This window comes from Chiloscyllium plagiosum, chromosome 15, assembly GCF_004010195.1.
Source record: "Chiloscyllium plagiosum isolate BGI_BamShark_2017 chromosome 15, ASM401019v2, whole genome shotgun sequence".
Lineage (NCBI taxonomy): Eukaryota > Metazoa > Chordata > Chondrichthyes > Orectolobiformes > Hemiscylliidae > Chiloscyllium > Chiloscyllium plagiosum.
Window position 1 is genome coordinate 69,135,119 of NC_057724.1, and position 18,667 is coordinate 69,153,785.

Sequence of the window (18,667 nt, forward strand, 5' to 3'; positions counted from 1 at the left end):
TAAAATTTATAACTGAATTTGCAATCCCAATCACAACAAATCACAGATGCTAACAGTGCAGCAATAACCAATTCACTTTCTTTCACTGTCCCATGGTCTTTTGTTCTGAACTGTTTTTCTCAGCAGCACTGAGCAAGGTGCGTTGCTTACTCTGTAGTCGTATGTGGAATCTGCGTTCTCGTCACACGCTATGACTTCGGGTGCCATCCAGTAGGGTGTGCCGATGAAAGTATTCCGTTTCTCCATGGTCCTGTCCAGTTGAGCACTGACCCCAAAATCAACTGCAAGGAGAGGTCAAACAATTATTTTCAAACATCACATCACAATATTAAAATACACTTTTGGAGCGGGCAGGGTGTTGCTAGAGGAGCACGGAGGTTACAAGCTTCCAGTACTCAGCATGTTTTGCTACTTCCATAAGTACAGTTCGAAGGCCATTTCTTGTCAAGAAGGTTTAACATAGAACATAGAACATAGAAGAATACAGCGCAGTACAGGCCCTTTGGCCCTCGATGTTGCGCCGAACCAAGCCCACCTAACCTATACTAACCCACTATCCTCCATATACCTATCCAATGCCCGCTTAAATGCCCATAAAGAGGGAAAATGATTTCCTGCTAATTTAAAGTGAACATTGATTTAAAAATGATTTAAAATGATTTAAAAATGATTTCCTGCTAATTTAAAGTGAACATTGTGTAATAGGCAAGCAGGCAGACGGCAAAGGAAAGTCAAATTGTGGGTGACTAATACATAAGAGTACGTTGAAGAATTAGCAAGCAATGTTAATGAAGGGGAAGTTATAGATGTGGCATTTGACAAGGTGCTCCTCAAAGGTTACCTAACAAAGTAAAAGATCACAGTGTAGTAGCATATTAGTGTGGTTACAGGACTGGTTGGCTATAAAAAAAAACAAAAGAACTGCAGATACTGTTTTTGTTTCTAGTTAGCTAATACAGTCATAGAGTCACAGAGATGTACAGCATGGAAACAGACCCTTCAGTCCAACTTGTCCATGCCATCAGATATCCTTACCTAATCTAGTCCCAATTGTCAGCATTTGGCCCATATCCCTCTAAAACCTTCCTATCCATATACCCATCCAGATGCCATTTAAATGTTATAATTTTGGGTAAAAACAATGACTGCAGATGCTGGAAACCAGAGTCTAGATTAGAGTGGTGCTGGAAAAGCACAGCAGTTCAGACAGCATCCGAGGAGCAGTAAAATCGACGTTTCGGGCAAAAGCCCTTCATCAGGAATCCTGTATTCCTGGTTTCCAGCATCTGCAGTCATTGTTTTTACCTAGTTGATTTTAACCCTACTGCGAATCCTCTTGCAAGGATGCCTGCCTTGAAGAAGTTTTCCTCCTCTCTCAACAAGAATCTCAGGGAGTCCCTTTCCCACTGCAACTCCCAGGTCATTTCCTCTGCCCTGAAGTTCTTCAAACATGTCCTGAAACAAACTCGCTACTACAGCCTAATTTGCTTCCTCAGTGCCTGCCTCCGTAACCAACTCATCCCACACGGACTCCGGGCCACCTTTAAACCAGCAGAGTTTGGAACCGAACAAGACAAACAGTACAGACTACAGATTCAAAAACACCAGCAACGGTTCCCCCCCGGCAATGTTATAATTGTATCAGCCTCCATCACTTCCTCTGGCAGCTTATTCCATACATGCACCACTCTCTGTGTGAAAAAGTTGCCCCTGAGGTCCCTTTTAAATTTTTCCACTCTCACCCTAAATCAATGCTCTCTAGTTCTGGACTTCCCCACTCCAGGGAAAAGACCTTGTCTATTTATCCTATCCATGCCCCTCATGATTTTATAAACCTCTATAAGGTCACCTTCAGCCTCCAATGCTCAAGGGAAAATTCAGACCCTCTTTATAGATTAGATGAGATTCCCTAGACTGTGGAAACAGGCCCTTCGGCCCAACTAGTCCACACCGACCCTCTGAAGAGTAACCCACCCAAACCCATTCCCCCTAACTAATGCACCTAACTCTATGGGCAATTTAGCATGACCAATTCACCTAAACTGCACATCACTGCATTGTGGGAGGAAACCAGAGCACCCGGAGGAAACCCACACAGACACGGGGAGAATGTGCAAACTCCACACAGAGTCGCCCAAGGCTGGAATCGACTTGGGACCCTGGCGTTGTGAGGCAGCAGTGCTAACCACTGAGCCATCGTGTCACCCCAATCCTCAAATCCTCCAACCAAAAATTTAGCAGAGAGTCAGGATAAATAGGACATGCTCATGTTGGCAAATGCTAATGAGTATATTGCCATTGGAATCAATGTTGGAACCTCAGCTGTTTACAATTTAAGTCAATCATTTGGATGAATGAACCTAAGGTATTGGTAAATTTGCTGATGACACCGAGGTAGTTGGGCAGGAAGTTGTGAAGAGGACATAGCGAGTCTGAAAAGAGATATAGCAAGATTGAGTGACTAGGGAAAATTATTTAGCAGGTGGAGGATATTCTGTGAAAATAGGAACTTGTCTCCTGTGGCATGAAGAAAAGAAAAACAGTCTAATATTTAAATAGAGAGAAACTGCAGAACTCTGTCATAATGAGGAACCTAGATGTCCTGGTAAATGAATCAAAAAAGCTGCTATTCGGGTACAGCATGTCATTAGGAAGGTAAACCAAGTACCATTTAATGGGATGGGGATGCTTTGTGACAGTTGCAAATGACATTAGTAAGGCCAGATTTGGAGTAGTGTGTCCAGTTTTGATGTCCCTATTATAAAAAAAGATATAATTGCTTTAGAAGCATCTCATGAAAAATTTACTCGATAGATTCCTGAGATGAAGACATTAAGTTAGGAAGAAAGGTTGCGTAGTTTTGCAACAAAAACTGAAATTACTCGAAAAACTCAGCAAGTTTGGCAGCATCTGTAGAGAGAAAGCACTGTCTTCACTTTACTTTAAGTTAGATAGGTTCAGTTTGTGTCCATTGGAGTTTAAAAAAAACGAGGGGTGATCTCCTTAAAATATAAGTTGCCTGAGGAGACTTGACAGGTTGGTTGCTAACCGGATGTTTCCTTTCTGGGAAAAACTGGTATGAGGCAGCAAAATTAAAAATTAATGTTAACATAAGTTCTGGGCGATGTGGGTTCAAATCCCACCATGGAAGATGATGGAATTTTAATTCAATTAACAAGTTTGTAAATGTGAGCAAGTCTCAATGAAACTGCCATTAATTGCTGTAAAATTGACAGGTAGGAAGCTGGAAGTACACAACAAGTCAGGCAGCATCAGGAGGTGGAGAAGTCGATATTTCTGCTGGTCAGAAGAAGGGTTAAACCCAAAACATTGATTGCTCCACCTCCTGATGCTGCCTGGCTCGCTGTGTTCATCCAGCCTCCTGCCTGTCTGTTTTGAATTCCAGCATCTGCAGTTTTATTTTGTCTCTAACCATTGATTGCTGTAAAAGCCTACCTCATTTATTAATGTCCTTTAGGGTTGGAAATCTGCCGTCCTTAGTAGGTCTGTTATTCCAAGCCCATAAGAACGTGGTTGACTTTAACTGCTCCTCTGAGTGGCAAGTTACTCAGTTCAAAGGCAGTTAGGGAGGGGGGAGAAATGCTGGCCTTGTCAGTAACACTGACTTCCCAGGAAAGAAGAAAATAAACTCCAGAAAATACATTATCAACTGGACGTCCTAAATTTACCCCAATCCCTCCGTTCTGGTGGGCAATGGAAGGATGCTGGGGCTTTGGTCCTGGACGTCAATACCCTCCAAATGACCATAGTTTCTGCGTAAATATTAGGTAACATCAATCCTTCCTGGGACATAATTGCCAATCTGTAGACTGCTTACAATCAACAATGAGAGTGCTTCATCTGCTCTTTCCTGCTTTATGCAGAAAAACAAAATCAGTGACAGCTTTCCATTGGTAATGCAATTCAGGAATAGAACCTGGGATCGCTTTGTTTCTGCAGGTCAGTATCACACGAGTGAAATAAAGGATATCATTGCATCCTTGGTCATTCAGATTGGTGTCTGGGATGTGTTTACATGGAATGATGCTTAAGTAATTAACGCAAAAACTAAATTAAACGGAACAATTATTGGCTATAAATAATTGTCGATCACACACTATCAGGAACAGAATTTACTGAAATAAACAACAGAACTAAAGCTTTATCAAATATATCACTAAAACACCCATTGGATCTTGATTCTGAAATAATTCCCTTGTTACTCACAAACTTATAAGGATCCTAATATTTTAAAGAAATGCTTACCCAACTTTACTTCTGCATTCTCTGTTAATAACACATTCTGTCCTTTGATGTCACGGTGAATAACATGGTGGGAATGTAGGTGGGCCAGACCCTGTGAGTAGAATTCGACAGAGAGTTAGATGGTAAACCAAAGAGATTTGTCTGGATATTATTTACAAAGTGATTCGCCAATCTACTTGTTGTTCAAACACTGAAGGTAGAAATAATTTACATATATATAGTAAAGTCATTCACAGTAAGTGAATTATTTTGAAAATGTGGGCTGATGTGACAGTGAAGTTTCCAGAACCAAGGGATTAACTAACTAACTGGTTGATGAAATACAACTTTCCTGAAGAAGGGCTAATGCCCGAAACGTCGATTCTCCTGTTCCCTAGATGCTGCCTGACCTGCTGCGCTTCTCCAGCAACACATTTCCATCATTGATGAAATACATAACTAATTTACAACAGCCAGTTCTGCTATAACGGATGTTTTTTCAACACAAATTGGTTATAACACAATTGAAGAATTTACACCATTATTTGTAGAATGCGAGCTTTCATCACCTGCATAGGCTATAACATGATTCCGATCCCATTGGTTAAAATGGTGTTACTATTACATCATGTTTATATAATGCGGGATTGCACAGGAACGGAATGATCGTGTTATATCAGAACAGACTGTATTGGCAGTGATAGTTGAGGGCACAATGTTGACTTGGATGTTGACAGCATTTTCTATGTAATCCTTTACGACTACCCGAATAAATAAAATGTGGTGTTCATTTGCAGGGTGGTAATGCAGCAACTCCTCATCTCTACCTTCAGACTCAAAGACAAGAGTGATGCTAATTACAGAATTGTTAAAGTGCACCAGGGGGAGGCCATTGCACCCATTTATCTGCACCAGCTCTCTGATTGAAACTTCACTTAGTGCCATTCTTCTGTCTTTTCTACATAGCTGTGCACATTCTTACTTTTCAGATAACACACTGTCCACATCCCTAATGGCCTGGAATAATTCTATTAAATCTCCTCTCAGTGTTTTTGTTTTCAAGAAAAACAGTGCCAACGTCTACAATCATTGTGAAATATGCACATGCGCACCCAAATCCCTTTGTTTATGCACCTCATTCAGAATTGTATCCATAATTGTTTCTCTATGTTCTACCTACAAACCCAAATTACTACCCATTTATTTGCACTAAACTTCATCTCCCACTTGTTCCCCCATTTCACCAACTTGCTTTTTGCCCTTATCACATTCTAGACCTTCCTCCTCACATTTCACAAATCTGCCCACATTCATGTTGTTCGCAAACTTTGAAATTGTGTCCTGCACACCAAAGTCTAGATTAAAAAATATATAAGTGGAAAGCAAAGATCTTAACCTTGGGTCTTAGTGAACTTCACTGCATCTTCGTGCAGTCTGAAAAAAAACATTAATTAAGAAGGTATAGATGTCAAAGAAGGACATTTTAGAATCCAGAGCCAAGACAGCTGAAGTTATGGTCACCAATTGTGGAACACTTAGATCAAGAATGTATAGGAGGCCAGAACTGGGGGAAAGTAAGAGATCTTGAAGGATCTGGGATTGAAGGAGACTGAAGGGAGGGCAGAGCTCTGTTGAAGTTTGACAGCAAAGCGAGTGTTAAAATCAAGGTAAGCTGAGCCAGGTGTTATTAAGGTGAGTGAGCACAGATTTGATGGTGAACAGAATTTAATGTAAAAAAAAACAGATGATGGAAAAACGAATCGAAAACAGAAATTGCTGGAGAAACTCAGCAGGTCTGGCAGCATCTGTGGAGAGAAATCAGAGTTTAATGTTTCAAGTCTGGTGACTGTTCTTCAGAACAGGTTCCTTATTTCCAAGTTTGGACCACAGCTGAAAGGAGGCAGATCACAAGCTAAAGAAGTTCCGTGAAAAAGCGAGTCCTCCGGTGAGAATAGATCTTTGGGTTTAACAAAGTATTTCCTGGTCTCATTAATCTGAGCAAGTGAATATTGTGAAAGGTTCTGATATGAAATGGCAGCACTGCACTCTGGAACAGGTTCAAAAACAATATCGTTGTATAGCAGCAGGTTTTAATTAGCTGACAAAGGGCGGAAGCTGGTAAAACTAAGGAGCTTAGAATTGGATGCAAGATAATAGAGTTGGTGAAAAAAATATATATTTTAGTATTAGAATCTATTGCAATGGGAGCTGTACAAATCTCAATATAAATTTGGAAGATTCAGTTGGAAGATTTGGATAAATGCGCAAAGTTGAACAGCAATAAGATACAGAACTTATGGTATCACAAGAATGGATGCTATCGATATGCCAGTGATATGCCCTGCTCTATATTCACTCCAGGAATACTATAGAAATGTAGGAGCAGGAGGAGCCCATTTAGGTCCTCAAATTTCTTCCATCATTCAATAAGCTCATGGTGATCTGTAGCCAAAAGCTGCCTTTGGCTCTTATCACTTAATAGTTTTGCTTAATGAAACCTTATCTATCTCAGATTTAAAATTAACAACTTATCCAGCATCCACTGCCATTTGTGGAATAGAGTTCCAAACCTCTGCCATGGGGCGGCACGGTGGCTCAGTGGTTAGCACTGCTGCCTCACAGCACCAGGGTCCCAGGTTCAATTCCAGCCTCAGGCAACTGTCTGTGTGGAGTTAGCACATTCTCCCCGTGTCTGCGTGGGTTTCCTCTGGGTGCCCCTGTTTCCTCCCACAGTCCAAAGATGTGCAAGCCAGGTGAATTGGCCATGTTAAATTGTCCATAGTGTTAGGTGCATTAGTCAGAGGGAAATGGGTCTGGTGGGTTACTCTTCGGAGGGTCGGTGTGGACTGGTTGGGCTGTAGGGCCTGTTTCCACGCTGTAGGGAATCTCATCTAATCATCTTTGTATGTAGGATTGCTTCCTAACATCTCTCCTGAATGGTCTGGTCCTAATTCTCAGACTACACCCCTTAGATTGAGAGTCCCCAACCACTAGAAATAATTTATCTGCCCTCTCTTTTCCTGTTAATATTTTGAAGACTTCAATCAGATCACCCTTTAACCTTCTAAATGCTAGAGAATAAAGGCCTAATTTGTATAATTTTGACTCATAACTTAACCCCTGAAGTGCAGGTATCATTTTTGGAAATCTATGTTGTACTCCTTCCTAGATCAATATATCCTTCCTAAGGTGTGGTGCAGAAGGAAAGAACTAAATGGTAAGTGGGCTGAATGTAATTATGCCTGTTTTCTGTTCCCCTGCCGAAATCCAACTTCACCCCAAAGCACCTGAACAGTACTTTTAAAATGATTATTCTTCTACAGCTAATGGGCATCATAGACAGGCCAACATTTATTGCCTATTCCTAATTAAACCTCGAGATACTGATGGTGATCTGCCTTCTTGCACCTTCTTACACCACATGGTGTAAGTACACCTAAAGTGCTGTCCGAAAGGTATATCGAAGAGATACTGAAAGTGGTAGTTTAGTAGGAAGTTCTTTTTTAATTTCACTTATGAGAATTTTACTATGAGCGCAAATGCTGACAATCAAAGCTATCCTAAATTCAAGATCCCCGACAGCCTAACTATCCCTTCAATTACTCAAAACAAAAAATGCTGGAAATCACAGTGTGTCAGGCAGCATCCATGGAAAGAGAGCAAGCTATCATTTCGAGTCTAGACGGCTCTTAATCAGAACTGATGTGAAGTGTGGAGGGAGCAGCATATATGCTAAGGAAGTGGGGGAGGAGTCTGGAGAGGAAAACGGTATTGATTGAGTAGGTTAAAACATCAGAATGGCAGAACAATGATGTATCTAACCACCCAACTGGAAAGGGCAGACAGTCTCATTGGAATGGAGGGAGGGGAGAGAGGACATGGTGACAGAGAATACAACACGTAAAGCTAAAAGGAAGGTAAGGAATGGGAGTGGATTCACAACCTGAAGGTGTTGAACTCAATATTAAGCCTAGAAGGCTGGAAAGTGCCTGATCTGAAGGTGAACTGTTGTTTCTCCAGTTTGCGCTGTGATTCACTGGAACACTGCAGCATGCTGAGGACAGACTGGTGGTCATGTGAGCAGGACATAGTGTTAAAATGACTGGCTACAGGAAGGTCAGGGTCATGCTTGTGCACAGACTATAGATGCCTGAATTGCTGTGCTCTTCCAGCACCACTGATCCAGAATCTGGTTTCCAGCATCTGCAGTCATTGTTTTTACCCCATTTGGTTTCTCCAATGTAGAGTAGGCCACATTGGGTGCAGAGAATGCAATGGACTAGACTGGAGGAGGTGAAATGCTGCTTCACCTGGAAAGCCTGTTTAGGTCCTTGGATGGTGAGCAGGGAGGAGGTGAAGGGACAGGTGTTGCACCTTCTGTGGTTACATGGTAAGGTAAACCTGACCTTGAGAATTTTTTTTAAAACAACCTGGAAAGCCTGTTTAGGTCCTTGGATGGTGAGCAGGGAGGAGGTGAAGGGACAGGTGTTGCACCTTCTGTGGTTACATGGTAAGGTAACATTGGAAGGGGGGGGGTGGCGTAGTGTTGGAGGTCAAGCAATGGACCAGAGTGTCCTGGAGGGGAACAGTTCCTGTGAAATGCAGACAGAGGGAGTGAGGGGAAGATATGTTTGGTGGTGGAATTCTGCTGGGGTTGTCTGAATTAATGGAGAATGATCCTTTGAATCTGCTATGAGTGATGGGAAGGAGCAAAGGCAGAAGTGTGGGTGATAGGTTGGATGCAGTTGAGGGCCTTGTCAACCACAGTGGGCTGGAAAACACAGTTATGGAACAAGCAAGCCATGTCAACAGCCCTGTTTTGGAAGGTGTCATCATCTGGACAGATAGGATGTAGGTGAAGGAACTGGGAGAATGGAAAGGAATCTTTCCAGAACGTGGGATAAGAAGAGCCTTAGTGAAGGTAACTATGGGAGTTAGTGGCTTTGCAGTGGATGGCAGTGGAAGGGCTCTGGCCCGATACGTCAATTTTCCTGCTCCTTGGTTGCTGCCTGACCTGCAGCACTTTTCCAGCACCACACTGTCATCTCCAGCAACTGCAGACCTCACTGTCTCATAGATGGCAGTGGACAGTTTATTCCTCAAAATGGAGATGGAGAGGTCAAGGAAAGGAAGGGAAATGTCAAAGATAAACAATGTGAAAGTTATAGAGAGGTGGGAACTGGAGGCAAAATGAACAAATTTATCCCTTCAGTTACCCAGCCTACAATATCTATCCTTGGAATGCCCAAACTCTGAAACAGTTAAGCCCTGTAATAATCAGCCATCTTAAAAAAAAGTCACAAGTCACAGCTACATCTGGTGATGGCACATTTCTGATGAGGTTAAAGTATTGCACCACCACTCCTCGCAAAGACAAAAAAAACAGTATTTCAGAACTCGATGGAACATAATGACCTGCTTAAACATCAGACCCTTACTGTTGAGGAACACACTTTAGAACCTACATCATATGAAGGACAGATTAAACCCGCAGGCGAATTTGTAAAAGGTAAACCTGAGGCATCATAGTGAAATGGCAGCTTGATTAAATGAGTTTGAGATTTCAAATTCAAACTTACTCGAAGAACCTCTCGACAGATGTATGCTATCCATTCTTCTTTCAGGCAGTTCCCTTTTGTTTTCTTCACCAAATCAGTGACAGAGCCTGCTCCACAGAATTCCATTACCAGCTGCAATCAAAAGCAAAATGAGAAGCAAAGGATGGATTTTAATACAAGTCAAAGTGCCATACATCAAACAGAAATATTGTAGATAATACATAGAATGACACTGAATTTCCAGCACAGGTTCAGGCCACTCAGTCCATCTGCTGGGAGCTGATGTTTATGCTCCACATGTACCTCCTCCCACTATTCTACATTCAACATTTGGGGCGGCACGGTGGCACAGTGGTTAGCACTGCTGCCTCACAGCGCCAGAGACCCGGGGTGGGTTGTGCTTCGGCGGGGTGGTGTGGACTTGTTGGGCCGAAGGGCCTGTTTCCACACTGTCAGTAATCTAATCTAATCTAATTAGCAGTTTGTTCAAGGAAGTGGGTGTCACCAGTGAAACCAGCTTTTATGCCCATCTCAAATTGCCCTAGTGAGCTGCCTTCTTAAAATGTTATAGTTCTTGGGATGTAGGACAACATACAGTGTCCCTTTATCTCTTTCTCTTTCATGTGTTTATCCAACTGCTTCTTAAATGACTATAATATTCAATCCAGCTCTTCTATTTGGTAGCAATGTTTTATATTTTAAATGCTGTCTGCATGAAAAGGTTATAGTCCAACAGGTTTAATTGGAAGCACTAGTTTTCAGAGCGCTGCTCCTTCGTCAGATGGTGAAGGAACAACGCTCTGAAAGCTAGTGCTTCCAATTAAACCTGCTGGACTATAACCTGGTGTTGTGTGATTTTTAATGTTATACACCCCAATCCAACACCAGCATCTCCAAATGCATGAAGAAGTTGGATTCCCTGTTGATCTTTTAAGACATTCTTAGTATTGGATTTCCTCATAGGTAGAAGCATCTTTTCCTTGTGTATTCTTTGAACCTCTTCATATTTCAAAAGAATGTTATAATATTGCATCGTCATTGTATGAGAACATACCATTTGGCCCCAGTCTCTCCTTAATATTGTTTATCCTCCTCATAAATGTAGTTCTCATCACATGACTTTTATTCCAACTAATTTACAATTTCTAACTGATTTGCTACCTTCTCTCAATGCCATAACCCTCACTCTTTCCCAATGACCAAACTTTCTGAAAGTGAATATGTATTTCTATGTCCACAAAGCTGCTGCTTCCCAAATGATTCCATCTAGCTTGTCAAACATCATCTGCCTTTCTAAAATCCCTGTTGGATGCTTCTGGTTATACTCTCTCTGGCTGATGTTTTAATGGTTTTAACAAACAAAAGTGAAAGCAGTTACAGCAGAGGTAGTGGTCACAATACTATGGCAATCCAAACAGTCCACTAAGTTCAAATAAGGCCAAATGTTGTTGGAGCAGAAGTAGACCATTCAGCCCATTGAGTCTGCTCCATCATTCAATGAAGTCATGGTGGATCTGATAACCCTCAACTCCACTTTTCTGTCTTCTCCCCTTCGTAAATTCAGAACAACCTTGAATATACTTACTGACTTTTGTGGTAAACAATTTTAAAGACTCACTACCCTCAAAAAAAAAACCCTCATTTTTGTCTTAAATGGGTGACTCCTTACACTTACCTGATGTCCCCTGGTCTTAGACACTTCCACAAGTAGAAACAACCTCAATGCACCTACTCCATCAAGGTACTAGTAATTGTATATGTTCCCTCTCAAGGTCTCCTCTTATTCTTTGAAAGTTTAATGAGTATAAACCTAACATAGTCAACCTCTCCTCATAAGAAGATGCCTCAATACCAAGAACTAACCTGGTGAATCTTCTCTGGACTGCCTCCAATGCCAGTACTTCTTAGCCTTATATAAAGGTTCAAAACTGTTCACTGGTCCCCAAATCTCTGTTCTGCAGTTTTCTGTAGTCTTTCCTCATTTAAATAATTATTCTATTCTTCCTGCTAAAATGCATGACCTCACATTTCCCCACAATATATTCCATCTGTCAAGTTTTTTGCCTGTTCACTTAATCTGTCTATATCCTCTGTACGCTCACTACTTGTCTGCCAATGTAGTTTTGTGTCATTCACAAACTTGACTAAAGCACATCCTAGCTTTAGCCAACCTAGCAATGTATATTGTAAACACATCCGGCTCCACTACTGATCCCTGTGGTGCTCCACTAGTTAGACGTTGCTAACATTAAAGTGCCCCCCACTTATCCCAACTCTTTATCTTTATCCACAACCACTTGAAGGAGCAACACTCCGAAAGCTAAGTCAAAAATCACACCATACCAGGTTATAGTCCAACAGGTTTATTTGGAAGCACCATATTTCAGAGCACTGCTCCTTCATTCGGTAATTGTGGAGTATAACATTGTAAGACACAGAATTTATAGCAAAAGTTTACAGTGTGATCATGACTCCAAAAGCTACTGCTTCCAAATAAACCTGTTAGACTATAACCTGGTGTTGTGAGATTTTTATCTTGGTATACCCCAGTCCAACACCTGCATCTCCAAATCTTTATCTTCTATTCATTAGCCAATCCTCTATACATGCTATAAATCTGACCTACATCACCATGGGCTCTATTTTCACAAGTAGACTTATTGAGGTATTATTGAAGTATCTCATTGAGCAGTTTTTGGAAATCCAATTCTATTGCTTCTACTAGATCCCCTGTATCTATTCTGCTTCTTACCCCCTCAAAGAACTGAAATAAATTTGTCAGCCATGATTTCTGCTTCATGAAGACTCTGATTATGTGATTATAAATGTTCTACTGTTACATGTTTTATAAATGAGTCCAACACTTGCCAAATGACAGATGTTAAGCATTGGAAGGTAGTTTGGGAATGGCATGACATTAGTTAATTTGACAATCACCAAGCAATCTCTCGCTATTTGAGCATAGCATTGATCAGTTTGCATTAATGCTCTGGTTGCTTTTGCTGCTTAAAGATTGCCAAGTCCTGATTAGCTGGCACTATAACATGACTTCATCATTGGCATTGTACCTCAGCACTGGAGTTGTCATCACTATTTGTTTGATTTTAATGAAAGCCATTTCTCATTTTGTGCCCCAATACAATTACATATCCTTAGCAGTGAGCTCACAGCTTCACAGTTTGATGACAAATTCGTAAAGAACTTTGCTAAATCATTCATAAGTCCAACAAATTCTTGATTTGCTTTCATACTTTTGGTCAGTGCATTTCTGCCACATCTCACCCAGTCAGGATCTGGGCAAAGACCTTCCCCTGTCAGTACATGACCTATGTGCTTCACTTCAGGCATCATCAGTTGCACCTTTCTCTTATTCAACTTCAGGGTCATCTGGCAACTTCTCCCTTTAGCAGTTGTATTAGATTCTATGGTGGGTTCTTTGTTCTCCACATCCATTGACCGGCAAATCCTCTACAACACCTTGCACTCTGGGAAGATCACTGACTGTGATCTGTTTTCTGAGTTGCTACTCTTCTGGAACACTGGAAATGTCTGTATCTCCGAAATGGCATTCAAAATGTAGTTCGAAAACTGTTGCTTTCATCTAACTTCACCCAACAACTTTCTATGCAGTATGACTCTACAATTTTCATAGCAGTATCCACACTTCATGTTGAGGATAGTAAAAACCTTTTTTTAGTTTTAGTAAAATTCCTTCAACAGTTGGCATGGAGTAGTGAGATATTTTCAACTTTCTATTGATATTGTTTGGACCCACTCTCCGTTTTTCACTGCTGTTGTGTTGTTAATCCAGTCTTTCAGAGTTGTCACTTTCTTAATCCCTTATTTTCCTGCTCTTCTATCTAGTCTTTCAGGCTGGACTTGCAGGCCGCTGGGATTGCTACTTGACAGATGCTGAGTTAGTCTTACACTCTCATATACTTTGAGATGAATTCACCTGGAAGACATCCAAGACCAGAAAAATAATTTTGTAATCCACTAGATTCTGTTCAGCAGTACTAGCCTGTGAAGCTCCGCAAATCACACACAGAATTACAAGTGCAATCTTTAGATTTGCTTCAGCTGAAAGGAGTAGATTTTGCTTAATACCTACTCTCTGAAACTCCAGATCTACGTGCTTCCCATCGCATTGGGTTTTCAGCTTCATTTCTCCTGTTGGGATAAGGCTATGTCATTCCATCACATAGCCTCACCTTACAGCTTCATGTTTGGGTCAGCTGATTCACAGGTTTGCAGAGCTCTGGGCCTGATACTTCACGTTTATTTGATGCTCATGCTAATGGTCGCAAACCAATTATCATTTTTTGCTGAGCTGTTGTATGGTATAGAGTGATTTGCCACAATCATTGCCTGACATCTCTCTCACAGCCATCGTCACAGGTTTGCTGTGCTCTTTCTGACTGAGCATAGCTGGACAAGTAATTCCACTTCTTCCAGTGAGACTACCACTTTCCTGAGGCTCAACATGTTCTTTTCTTTAGTGTAATGCCCTTCACAATATATACATCTTGATGATCATTTTTTGGTTCTTCTGCAAATGTTTTGACCTGCAATGTCTCTCAGCATAATGCAAAACCTGGTCTGTTCTTCCATTAATGTGCTCTATTTGAAGACTGCAGCAGGTCAGGCAGCATCCAAGGAGCAGGAGAATCGATGTTTCGGGCATAAGCCGATTCCTGAAGAAGGGCTTATGCCCAAAACGTAGATTCTCCTGCTCCTTGGATGCTGCCTGACCTGCTGCGCTTTTCCAGCAACACATTTTCAGCTCTGATCTCCAGCATCTGCAGTCCTCACTTTCTCCTCTGTCTGAAGACTGACAACCTCAAGGGCCTCAGCACCTATCGGAAGCATCTCCTCTCTCAGAAAATGTATTCTCATGACATGATCCATCACCCTAAGATAGATCTTTGATTATAAGATCACCTTTCAGTTTTCCATTCTCACAGGATTCCACTAAATTTTGGTCTCCTTCCTATCAGAAGGATGTTGTGAAGCTTGAAATGGTTCAGGAAAGATTTACAAGGATGTTGTTAGGGTTGGAGGATGTGAGCTATTGTGAGAGGATGAATAGGATGGGGCTGTTTTCCCTGCAGCGTCAGAGGCTGAGGGGTGACCTTGTAGATTTTTTAAAAATCATGAGGGGCATGGATAGGATAACAGGCAAAGTCTTTTCCATGGGGTCGGGGAGTCCAGAACTAGAGGGCGTAGGTTTAGGGTGAGGGGGGAAAAATTTTAAAGGGACCTAAGGGGCAACTTTTTCACTCAGAGGGTGGGGTGTGTATGGAATGAGCTGACAGAGGAAGTGGTGGAGACTGGTACAGTTACAGCATTTAAAAGGCATCTGGATGGGTATATGAATAGGAAGGATTTAGAGTGATATGGGCAAATGGGACTAGATTAGGTCAGGATATCTGGTCAGCATGGGTGAGCTGCTGTACATCTCTATGGCCCTAAATTTGGCAACATCATACTGATCAGTAGCTTCTCTCGCTCCCTGAAATCCAATGTTGAACTCATATTATGCATAAGTGATATTAATAGAATTTCTTCAAAGCCCTCAAAATTTCTCCTGTGTGGGTTTTATGTTCCTCTGTGTGATTTTGGCTGTAATATACTTTATAGCACTGCTTTCCCAGCACTGATAATACTTTTATTTGTTCTGGCTTCCAATTTAATTCTGCAGCTATTCCATGGTTTTGTTACTGAGAGTAAAAATACATTCTCATGCTGGCACATTTTCCTTTTCATTTCCTCCGCAGCACAGAGTGGAAAGTTTACAGGCATTCTGACTTATCGCCACCAACTCTTCAAAGTTGTAGACTGTAGTTTTAAACCCTGCTTTGTGTATTTTTTTTCACAGTAGCTGGCTCTCCTACAGCTCTGAACATTCACCCAGTCTCGTTTTCACACTTCTGATGCCTCATTTCACTTAATGTGTTTAATGGCTGCCACAACATAAACAAAAACTCTTACATGAGAGGCAGAGCTCAACCAGGAATGACAAGCCAGCCAGTATAAAATATAATAAATGTCTTAAAATTACAGAACATCTGGAGAGAGCATGTTTGGTGAGCCTACAGGATGTGTAGGCTAGGTGTATTAGTCTGGGGAAATAGATCGTAATTGGGCTAGGGGAATGGGTCTATGTGGGATACTCTTCGAAGGGTCGGTATGGACTTGTTGGGTCAAATGGCTTGTTTCCACAGAGTAGGGGTTCTATGGTATGATAATGAAAACAGCCCCACCTCTGCAATTCAACTTATAATGATGTTTGGATCCAGGCCTGACACAAAATCTGGAGGAAATTTGGTGAACAGGTGATGGGTGAACAAGTGTCACTTGACAGCCTCATCCATGATTCTCTCCATCACTTTGCTGATGATTGAGAATAGGCTGTTAAGGTGATCACTGTGCAAATTTGTTCTCTTTCTTTGACATTCCTACTAATCAAGTTATGGATGTCTTCATGATTTAATATCAGTTAGTACCTTGATATTTTTCAGCAACTCATTCATATACAGTAATTATCTCCAACTGTTATCCTGGCTTCCATAACTTAGATGATCGTGTCAAAGGTGTTAGAACAGTCACAGGGAATTAGAATTAGGATGGATATTAGACTGTGATCAAGCCAAGTGCAGGACATTTGTCCTTTAATTAAGGTTGTTCCAGATTGTTCTCTGGCACTTTAAAAGCAGGGAGGAGGGATATTAATTTGCTGCGTACAAAGACATCAGTTCAAAGACTTGGAAGAGTCGCCTCACAGAATTTTCATATTCAACAAATCTGAACTAACTCAATTGTGGATCACACATGAGACTTTCCTCAGTTAAAAGATGACTCATTCACAAAAACATATTTAAAGTTTTCAAACATCTTTGCTGCATTGCACCCCTGACACAGTCACAAAATATTCACCAGTTAAGTCAAGCAAATATGAAAAGAGACTTTGTTGTCTCATGGTTCCTTTTTTCAACAAGTTTAATTCCTGAAAAAGCAGAAACTGCTTGATCTGAGAATCCAACGTTTTGAGGCTGTTTTACAGATTTTGCCAAGAGAATTAGCGCAGGGCCAGGCAACACTGCAGTCACCAACAATTTTCTGTTTGTTGAGCAGTTGTAATCTTTTGATAGCGAGCACCTTGCATAGCTCTGATTAGTAAAACAAATAATATCATTGTTCTTCAGCTGAAACAATTAGCTCTGGCTGTTTCTAAACAGGAAAAAGGTACTTTCAGTATTCTGGGCAAGAACACAGCCTGAAGAGTTGTGGCTAGAAAGTTCCTTTGCATCTCCCATTTTTCAGGAAGAAACAATGGATTCACAGTCAAGTTGTAAAATCAGCAAGTCAGTCAGATTTGTGATCAGGCATGAGTCTATTCACAGTTAAAAAAGACTGTAATTCATCCTGTGCTGTAATGTAAGATGTTCAGAGACTCACTGAATATAATTCTGAGGAAACAATTCATTAGGGGAACATAGGAACACGAGTAGGCTGTTGACCCTGCTCCACCATTCAACTAGACCAAGGCTGATCACCTATCCCCACATTCATAGAACATAGAAGATAGAAAAGTACAGCACAGAACAGGCCCTAAGGCCCACGATGTTGTGCCGAGACTTAATCCTAATGTAAAATATAGTAACTTAACCTACGCACCCCTCAACTCACTGCTATCCATGTGCATGTCCAGCAGCCGCTTAAGTGTCCCCAGTGACTTTGCTTCCACCACCTCAGCAGGCAACGCATTCCATGCATTCACAACTCTCTGCGTAAAGAGCCTACCTTTGACGCATCCTCTATACCTTCCTCATAATATCTTCAAACTATGACTTCTCGTACCAGTCAATCCTGCCCTGGGGAAAAGTCTCTGGCTATTGACTCTATCTATTCCTCTCATTATCTTGTATACCTCGATCAGGTCTCCTCTCTTCCTCCTTCTCTCCAGAGAGAAAAGTCCAAGCTTACTCAACCTGTCTTCATAAGGCAACCCTCCAGTCCAGGCAGCATCCTGATAAACCTTCTTTGCACCCTCTCCAAAGCCTCTGCATCTTTCCTAAAGTAGGGCGACCTGAACTGGACACAATATTCCAAGTGTGGTCTCATCAGGGACTTGTAGAGCTGCAGCAAAACCTCGCGGCTCTTAAAACCCGATCCCCCTGTTAATGAAAGCCAAAACACCATATGCTTTCTTAACAAACTTATCCACTTGGGTGGCAACTTTGAGGTATCTATGTACTTGTACACCCAGATCCCTCTGTTCCTCCACACTGCCAAGAATCCTATCTTTAATCCTATATTCAGCATTCGAGTTCAACCTTCCAAAATACATCACTTCGCATTTATCAAGGTTGAACTCAATCTGCCATTTCTCAGCCCAGCTCTGCATCCTGTCTATGTCTTGACATCATTAGGCTCCAGAAATTTACAACCCCACCACCCTGTGGCCGACCACTTCAACTCCGCCAAGGACATGCAAGCTCTGGGCTTCCTTCACCATCAAATCCTAGCCACCTGAGGATTGGAGGAAGAACACCTCAGCTTCCACCTTGGGATGTTCCAACCACACGGAATCAATGTCGATTTCACCAGTTTCCTCATCTCCCCTCCCCCCCACCTTATCCCAGATTCAACCCTCAACTCAGCACCACCCTCTTGAAGTGTCCTACCTGTCCATCTTCCTTCCCACCTATCCGCTCCACTCTCCATTCCAACCTATCACTATCAACCCCCACACCGTCATCTACCTATCACCCTCCAAGCTACCTTAGTCTAGATTAGAGCCTGAAGGCTCTCTGCCTGTATTCCTGATGAAAGGTTTTTGCCCGAAACGTCGATTTTACTGC

General features: G+C 41.7%; 1 protein-coding gene across 4 annotated transcripts in view; it reads right to left on the bottom strand.

Moving 5' to 3' along the window:
* si:zfos-2326c3.2 (mitogen-activated protein kinase kinase kinase kinase 4) overlaps positions 1 to 18,667 on the bottom strand; it is a 310,274-nt gene that overhangs the window by 164,963 nt on the left and 126,644 nt on the right. For all 4 annotated transcript variants that reach the window (XM_043705152.1, XM_043705150.1, XM_043705151.1 and 1 more), the window contains exons 5-7: positions 9,825 to 9,935; positions 4,267 to 4,357; positions 151 to 281 (exon numbers count right to left, since the gene is read on the bottom strand). In XM_043705152.1, coding sequence (XP_043561087.1) covers positions 151 to 281; positions 4,267 to 4,357; positions 9,825 to 9,935 — 333 coding nt within the window. The remainder of the gene's footprint in view (positions 1 to 150; positions 282 to 4,266; positions 4,358 to 9,824; positions 9,936 to 18,667) is intronic.